Genomic DNA, 8577 nt, shown 5'->3' on the forward strand with positions numbered 1-8577 from the left:
CCCAATGGGAGGGAGTAGCACCGCTCTTTTTCCAAATTTTAAATGAGATATGCTATATATCAGCCTACACACTCTATATATTCTACACACTATGATTTTTTTTTTTTCACTCAATATACTAAATGTGTTGAGGCTAATGTAAATAGTAAGCTATGTAAATATTTTTCATTTTTAAATCCGTTTTCCACTCAACTTCAACTTAACGACTTGGCTTGCTCTGATTGCGAACTCCTACTGGAAATACCGAAATGTCCTTCCCATTTATCCTCGCACGGAGGGCAGCTGCTCTCTCTCCCAAATAGCGGCCTCCGCTTCCTCTTTCACAGCAGCCGAGCCTCACGCGGGACTAGCTCAGAAAGACATATCGCCCTACCAAACAGCTCAATCACAGGTAAATTCATTGTTTCCTTCACTAGCTCCAATCCTTTTCACCGATCGGACTCTAGTATATACTTCACAAGCGAGGTCCTTGCTCAATGCGCATTTCTTGTTCGCGTCAACACATTTTATGTATCTGGGCCTTATCGTTTTTAATTGGTATCCCGAAATTTGATTGTACAAACCTTTTGGATCTGTATATACTAAGAATTCTCGATCTTTTAGTGAGCTTCTTCAGTTTGTTGGGTACTGTAGAGTTCCAGATATAATGGGTATTAGAAATGAACTCTATTTATCTATTTGGTCCCAGAGTTTTTCGCAAAATATCCTACTTTTTGGTAATTTCTCGGGAGTTCTGCGATCGCAGCTTTGATGGTGATAAGGTTGATAATGGGTTTCGATTAATTGAGGAACCCTTGGAAAGAGCGTGGAGATATTCAGATTTTGATCCTATTTCGGAAGAAAAACCGAGCACCAATGTGGATGAAACGCGTGTCCGGGGACATTTCTCAGCGAGGCGGGTTTTCTTTGATAATGTCAAGATTGATGCTAGGAGGGTTCTTGATGTTCTCGAGCAAGATGGCCCAGGGTTTGATACGAAATTGGCTCTAGACGAGTTGTATATAAGGCTTTCGGGGCTTCTCGTCAGGGAAGTTCTATTGGGGATTTTGCGGAATGTAAATCATTCTAATAAGTTGCGGTGTGCGAAATTAGGGTATAAGTTTTTCGTGTGGTCTGATCAGCAGGAGAATTACAGGCACACGTTGAATTCTTACCATTTAATAATGAAGATATTTGCAGATTGTGAGGAGTTTAAGGCAATGTGGAGGCTAGTTGATGAGATGACTGAAAATGGGTTTCCAACTACCGCACGAACATTTAACATATTGATATGTACTTGTGGTGGGGCAGGATTGGCAAGGAAAGTTGTGGAGAGGTTCATCAAATCAAAGACATTTAATTATCGGCCGTTTAAACATTCATACAATGCAATTCTAGTTTCCCTTCTCACGGTAAACCAATACAAGTTGATTGACTGGGTGTATCAACATATGTTAGGTGAGGGTCATTCTCCAGATATCCTAACTTATAATGTTGTCATGTGTGCAAAGTATAGGTTGGGGAAGTTGGATCAGTTCCATAGACTGCTTGATGAAATGGGTAGAAGTGGATATTCTCCAGACTTTCATACGTATAATATTCTTCTTCATGTTCTAGGTAAAGGAGACAAACCGCTTGCAGCACTTAATCTATTGAATCACATGAAGGAAGTGGGTTTTGACCCAAGCGTTCTTCACTTCACTACATTGATAGACGGACTTAGCCGGGCTGGAAATCTGGATGCCTGCAACTATTTTTTCACTGAAATGATAAAGAATGGTTGTACACCAGATGTGGTTTGTTACACTGTGATGATCACAGGATATATTGTGGCTGGGGAGTTTGAAAAAGCCCAGGAAATGTTTGATGGAATGATAATCCAGGGACATCTTCCAAATGTATTCACATACAATTCCATGATTCGTGGGTTTTGTATGGCAGGAAAATTTGAGGAGGCATGTTCAATGCTTAAGGAAATGGAATCTAGAGGTTGTAATCCAAATTTCCTTGTGTACAGCACACTAGTGAGTAATTTGAGAAATGCTGGAAAACTTTCTGAAGCTCATGATGTAATAAGACATATGGTGGAAAAGGGGCAGTATGTTCATCTTCTCTCGAAGTTCAAGAAATATAGGAGATGCTGAAGTTGCAGAATATTTATTGGGAGATTATTCTCTTGTAACCTCATAGGAACATAACTTATTCAATTCATCCAGCTCAGTCGACACCATGTACTCTCAGCTGTTGTTATCATAGAAGCAAAAAGAGTAAAAAGTACGCACAACCTCTTTTCTCTAACATTATTATTCTCCTTTTCATTTCAAGAGATTGGAATATAGAAAAGAGCCAGTTTGTCCATTTTTTTTAATGAGTTTTTTTTTTTGGTTTCATATGGTGTATTGGATCAATTCAGTTGAGTTTTCATTCTTCTTATGCTTCATTGTTTTGAAAATCTGTAGAGAAATTATACTTGCAGTCGTGAGTGTGCAAGCGCCGTGCAGTCGCTTTGAAAAAAGTGAATAAATATGAGACCCACATGAATAGAAATTAATTTTTTAATAATGGACCCCACTATTTTTTAAAGCGACTGCACGGCATTTGCGCATTCTACGACTGTATGTAGCATTACTCTTCTGATATTACCAATGACAATGCAATTCTTATGGATTGATATCTATTCTTATATCTATCTATCTATCTGAGAAAGTACACACAAGAAAAACTAAATGTAACAAATAATAAAAAAAATAAAATAGGAACTACATACTTGTCTGAAGTCTGCCCTCCTGAAAAGGTGAAAATGCCCTCATGAGAACTATTTTCATCTTCGATTTGGCTGCAGGGGTTACTCATAAACTACATGAGTGTCTGTTTTTGTTGAATTCAGTAATTGTTTAATTTGCTTATAGTTGTGTTGGTGATGTTGTAAGCATTGATAACTCTAGTTTGTACATGCCTAATCATGTGTTGTGAGCCTTGTCTGTCTTTTTCGTTATGATTACTTAATAGGGTCACATCCCAACAATCATCTAGTCTCCAATACTTATCTAGTAGTTTGCAAGAAATATTGCAATTTTTTTACGATGTTAAAAGTCTCATTTCACAAAGATGCTGTTAATGGAAACTGCATTACACATGCAACACAATTTACATTACGACGTCGGGTAAGTAATACTGTTTATTGAGAAAAAGTTTCCAGCCTTAGCCAGAGAGAAAGGAAGAGCCAACTAATTGCTGAGGTTTATATGTGTATGGCATTGAAAATTTCTGAAGATTTCTCTCTTACATTAGCAAGGAGTTTATTTCAAGATCTGATACATACATTTGTTTAATTGCTCTAGTTTATATGACCATAATAAAACTTGGAAATTATTAAATGAGCTGATATTCCATTTCTTGCATGCAGTTATCCCATGTATTCTTCCACTTGAAGTGATAGCAAAAATTTCCGGGCAATGCTGAATTTTCCATTGGCATCAACCCAGTCATCATCGGTTGACTCCTGCAATCCTGAAGTGAGCATGTGTCTGCAGTGAATTTTAAAATCTATGTCTGGAAGTTTGTGATGGAGTTACCTTTTGGCTATTGCTTTGCATAAGCATTTTTACTAACATTTTACCCAGTCATTGCTTATATTCTATTCCAAATGATCACCTAACTTCTCACTTTTTAGCTTATAGACATGTAATAAATACTCACGACTGATTTCCCGACAAGTTTTTAAGTTCCAATGTTGAGATCTCTTTGTTCATTCACATAATAACCCGGTGGAGTAGACTATGAACGTACATGCGTATCTATTTGCGATCTTACTGCTTACCTATGTAGTGTCTAACCGTTGCTTACCCGCAGACAGGAGCTTGGAGCAAAACGTCCAGGCAGCTACCTGTGGAGCATCATGTCAGAGCCATATTGTGGTTTCAAGGTCAGGATTTAGTTGTCTTGTAAAACCGCATGGGTTTAGTAACTAAGAATCAGGATTGATTTGGAAGACGCCGAAGAGTTAGCTGCTATCGTTTTAAGGGAGTATATTTTACATTCATGTTACATATATTTTAGTCGAAAAAGAGGACAACAGCTTGAATTAGTCCCCAAGGGGCGGCTTGTAGGGAGAGTAAGAGGAGATGAAAATTTTGTGGATAGTAATAAGATAGTATTTGTGAATAGTAATGAAATTGTTTGAGTTGAGTATTTTTTGAGTTTTGAGAGAGGAAAGAGAAAAAGTTGAATAAAAAATATTATAAAATTAAAATATTGTAATAATATAGTTTTATAATATTATTTTGTTTGGGATTTGAAAAAGTTAAAATTGTTTTTTATTTTTTATTTAAAAATTTAAAAAACTTGTAATGATTAATTTAAAAATTTTGTATTTGAATTATGTTTTGAAATAAAATGTGATGAGATTAAACGAGATCATATGAGAATTTTGTGTATGCCGTTGTTTCCCTGCCACTCTTTCAACTTCTATTTAAACTGCTTAAAGCGAGAAGATGTTTAGTGGGAAATTCTTTTCGACGGGGAATGCAGAAGTAAACCATCGCTTTAATGAAGTGAGATAATAATATTTGAAAATGAGCATTGGAAGAAGGCTGACGTGTAATTTAAGTTCAACATCGTTATTAAATGGCTCTAGAAATTTGTGGAGTTTTGGCTGTAGCAGGGGCTGCTGATGATGACAGCAACAGCAGGGTAAGGAATTAGTATAGGATTTATTTGTCAACTTATAGGGATATGAACCTGATAGTCCTTGTCTTTGAAAATGCACTTATAGAATAGCAGAAATTTTACACGGCCATATGTGGCAGCTTCTCGCACATAGCCTTGAAAGTTGAACTTGGGTTCGCCTGGATGTGCAACAACCACTTCACAGAAAACTTGGGTTGGCCGAGGCTATCTTTCCTGCTCCAACAGCCACGATGCCGGTGAGTTTCATCCGGTTTCCCTTCTACTCAGTGTCCCGAGAAGAGTTACTGTCCCATGACTTTTGGGTCAATTTTCTGTCTATGGGCCTTTCGTCCATATTTATCTTATTTAAATTGGGTTGTATATATGCCTAACCCCATGTGCTACTTGTGGCCTTGTGAGTGTTGTTTTCCCGTTAGGCCCTTATATAAAAGCCTAATTGTTTCACGATTTCTCTCATTGCTACGGTGTTACTCTGTCGCCTGACTAAATTTATTTATTTATTTTATTATTTTAAAATATTTTTAAAAAATATATCAATACATTAATATAGTCACTTTCTTAATTATTACGAGTGTTGTGACATAGCAAAGGCGGTGGCGGTTATTATTACGAGTGATATTGTTATTTTGTTAAATTTGATTATGATTGGATGGGGAATCTAAAGCGTGCATGCTTTAGAGTCCGGTCAGAAACCATGCTGCTGGCCAAGAGCTGGGGTCTTCGAAAGAGGCTGTATTTACATAACTCATCACATTACGCATCTCTATTTTGAGTCGTTCCCAGCTAAGCAAGCTGTCAACAAGTTGCTTGATTTTCTAATGTGTCCCCCCTCGAGCATGTCATGGCATCGGCATCGGCATCGGCATCTTATCTTGGGCCTGTGACGTAACTTCGATGGCTGACTAGAAAAGATTACATACGACTTTGTTTGTTGATCTCCTCCGCCTCCCCCTTCCTCTTTAGATAATCTGTTTTGAGTCTTCATCTCCACTCCTGCGGTACCAACTGGTAGTTGATTACTCCCTATCATCTCCTTTTCATTTTGAGAACCCTGGCAAGGATTCAGCTTAGATCCCGTCTCCCATCAATAATTTCGACGGTGATGATTCAATTTCATATGAACGATGTCGTTGTAAACAACATGACAAGAGATGCCACATTAATTTTTCCGAACCAAAGGACTTGGTTGAGAGCAGATTTATTGTTTGATTGATTAACTACTCTTAATTCATCTCAACTCATCATTACAACTTTTTCAAATTCCAACACAAAATATAATAAATAATTCAACTTTTTCAAATCTCAAAATAATAATATTAAAAAATAATATTCTAATAATATTTTATCATCTCGACTCGACTCGACCAACTCAACTTACTTCAACATCCAAACACAACCTAACTCCGCAAATCAGGACATTGTGAAACAGAACTCAGGGCCACATGACAAGGTGTTTTTAAACATTCTTCTCGACAGAGGGCCACTCTCCATTGGCAATGGCTGCTTTGCGAATCAGTGGATGCCAAACCAAACTTAATGCAATGACATATCAGCGTGATAAACAAAGCCTGCCTAGTGGAATCTCGCTCTCGTGATCTTGAGTAATTTATTTATTCAGATATCAACGTCCAAGACGCAATATGGGTAATTGTCCTGAGTATATATGCTTTCACATCAGATCCACGTCATGATGGTTTTCAAGTCATCCCTTTAGAAGAAGAATGATTTAACAACTAGTTTTGTATTGATTCAATTCCTTTCCGGCCAAGGATCTCTTTGGCGCGTTTGTCTTCAGTGTGCTTCAACTCGGATAGAAAATGACCCACAAACAAATAGAGGAGGAAACTCGAGAACCCAAAATTCCTCCTGCGTTTATTATATTCTCTTTCTTTTTCTTCAAATCTAATGTTTTCACAACCTCAACAGCTGTACGCGCTAGTTGCATTTTCAACATGTCTAGAAAACCCAGAATTTGGAAAAACTGCTCAAGAAAAATATGACCCATAAAAAAAATATATATCCAAACCAAAATCATGAATGTTATTTCATTTGCACAAACTCTAAAGCTGCATCATAAACCACTTTTACCTTTGGATTAAGAGATTGTTCAATGAGCTCCGGAAATAGAAGTGCTTCTCCGTGAGAAAGTTTTCAGCAGAGCTTATTACATTAAGCGAACCTCTCACATACTGAAAATAGGATGGGAGTAAATAGAACTAACAAAAAAAAAAAAAAAGGTTGTAGCTTTTTACTTATTTCTTCTCCTCTTTCTTTTCTTCTTTCTTCTCTTCCTTCTTCTCCTCTTTCTTTTCCTCTTTCTTTTCTTCTTTCTTCTCTTCTTTCTTCTCTTCTTTGGCTGGCCCAACTGATAGTATGTCCACTTTCCCTACTTTCTTCAACTTCTTTACTATTGCCACTGTATCCATTTGCCCTATCACTGTTAACTTCTGATCCTTCAGATCTGCTGCTATTGAATCAATCCCTGTTTATCAAAATACCAGGTCGATTGCCAAATAAATGAATCGATTAATTAAACAAATTAAAACAATCCATAATAATATGGCATGCCATCTCTTTTGTTATTATTTTTACCAGAGTAAGATGTACAAAGTTCATATAGGTTCAAGATAACAGAAATCAGATCTTCTCTCTCTCTCTCTCTCTCTCTATATATATATAACCCATTGATTTGGATTTCTGAATCATAAAAGTGACCAAAGAATTGTGTAAGCAAAGCATGTAAGATAAATACCATATACATCGGCTGCAGCTTCTATTGCTTTCTGCTTGCTTTTATCATCGGTCATTGTCAGGACCTTCAACACAACTTTCTGCTACAAATTCCAAAGTTAAAATATGTAACAGGCACGTAAATTGGAAGCCATTAGCATTATCTGGGATAGGGAAAATGGAAGGAGAAAATAAAATGGTACCTGAGCCATTTGGAGAGGTAGAAATTAAGACCAGAGAGAAGAGAAATGAAAGCTAGCCAATTTCTGGGTTCTTGTAAAGGAAGAGGTACGACGCCGTGAGTTTTCGTATACGTTTTTACTTTTATATACTTGCTGGCCCCATGCCACATTGTTTTTAGCACGTATGACGAATATTTGGCTTGGTGCTCTACTTTATTCCGATAACTGCCGCGCCATTTATACCGCTCAGTGTGACCGCTTATCATTTTTTTTTAATTTAGTGGTTAAGGAAGTAATTTTAAGTATATTAATATATTTTTTTATCTTTTAAAAATATTTAAAAATAAAAAAAAAATTAAATAAAAAAATTACTAATTTTGCACTAGCGATCACTTGCAGTAGTAAGCTGCAAGCAGCATACTAGTGCTACTCATTTTATTCAAGGATGTACAATCGGTCCGGATTGAGAAAATTTGGGCGGTTATCTGCCCGGATTAATCCGAATTGAGCCAGATATTTGGATGTTTTGCATTTTTTATTTAAAAGCTAGATGTCTGGTTATAACCAAATTTAATATGAATTTTTTAATTTATTTTAAAAAGACTTTAAAACTTAAAAAAAAATTATAGCACTTTTAAAAAAAAAAAAATCTGATATCATGTTTAAATTGCAAGATTTAAAAAAAAATAATAATTTAATCACTTTTTATTCATCCGGATAGTAATAATCCGGATTATTAACCGCCCGAATCTGCCGGATATCCAATTTTGCGAATGCACAGCCTTAATTTTATTCCAGCTTATTGTTACAAGATTTATTATTATTCATCATTATTATCACTGATTATTTTTAAAGAAAAAAACAAGTTTTCACTGCTGAAATATTCAGGGAATAAGGGGTGTGTTCAACTTCAACCACTCGTATTCTCAAAAAAAAAAAAATAACTACTTGGTTTGGCCCAATTTAGATTAGCAATTCAAAGAGTGCAATATAATAT

General features: G+C 36.2%; 2 protein-coding genes across 5 annotated transcripts; one reads left to right on the forward strand and one right to left on the reverse strand.

The window, feature by feature from the left end:
• Nucleotides 1-248: 248 nt before the first annotated feature.
• LOC108998575 (pentatricopeptide repeat-containing protein At1g55630-like) lies at nt 249-4160 on the forward strand. 3 transcript variants are annotated; one of them, XM_018975146.2, is made up of 4 exons: nt 249-1437; nt 1597-2253; nt 3386-3494; nt 3832-4160. In XM_018975146.2, the coding sequence occupies exons 1-2, from the start codon at nt 660-662 to the stop codon at nt 2121-2123; spliced, it is 1305 nt and encodes a 434-aa protein (XP_018830691.2). In that variant the 5' UTR covers nt 249-659; the 3' UTR covers nt 2124-2253; nt 3386-3494; nt 3832-4160. The 3 variants fall into 3 exon arrangements, with proteins under 3 accessions (XP_018830691.2, XP_035550861.1, XP_018830687.2); XM_035694968.1 differs by having other exon boundaries at nt 249-2253; XM_018975142.2 differs by having other exon boundaries at nt 249-2253; nt 3836-4160.
• A 2525-nt stretch (nt 4161-6685) lies between these two features.
• Nucleotides 6686-7730, reverse strand: LOC108998576 (heavy metal-associated isoprenylated plant protein 39-like). 2 transcript variants are annotated; one of them, XM_018975147.2, is made up of 3 exons: nt 7602-7730; nt 7421-7502; nt 6686-7150 (listed from the first exon to the last, which is right to left on the reverse strand). In XM_018975147.2, the coding sequence occupies exons 1-3, from the start codon at nt 7608-7610 to the stop codon at nt 6921-6923; spliced, it is 321 nt and encodes a 106-aa protein (XP_018830692.1). In that variant the 5' UTR covers nt 7611-7730; the 3' UTR covers nt 6686-6920. The 2 variants fall into 2 exon arrangements, with proteins under 2 accessions (XP_018830692.1, XP_018830693.1); XM_018975148.2 differs by having other exon boundaries at nt 7421-7499; nt 7602-7724.
• Nucleotides 7731-8577: the final 847 nt, after the last annotated feature.

This window comes from Juglans regia, chromosome 1, assembly GCF_001411555.2.
Source record: "Juglans regia cultivar Chandler chromosome 1, Walnut 2.0, whole genome shotgun sequence".
In the NCBI taxonomy this organism is placed as follows: Eukaryota; Viridiplantae; Streptophyta; class Magnoliopsida; order Fagales; family Juglandaceae; genus Juglans; species Juglans regia.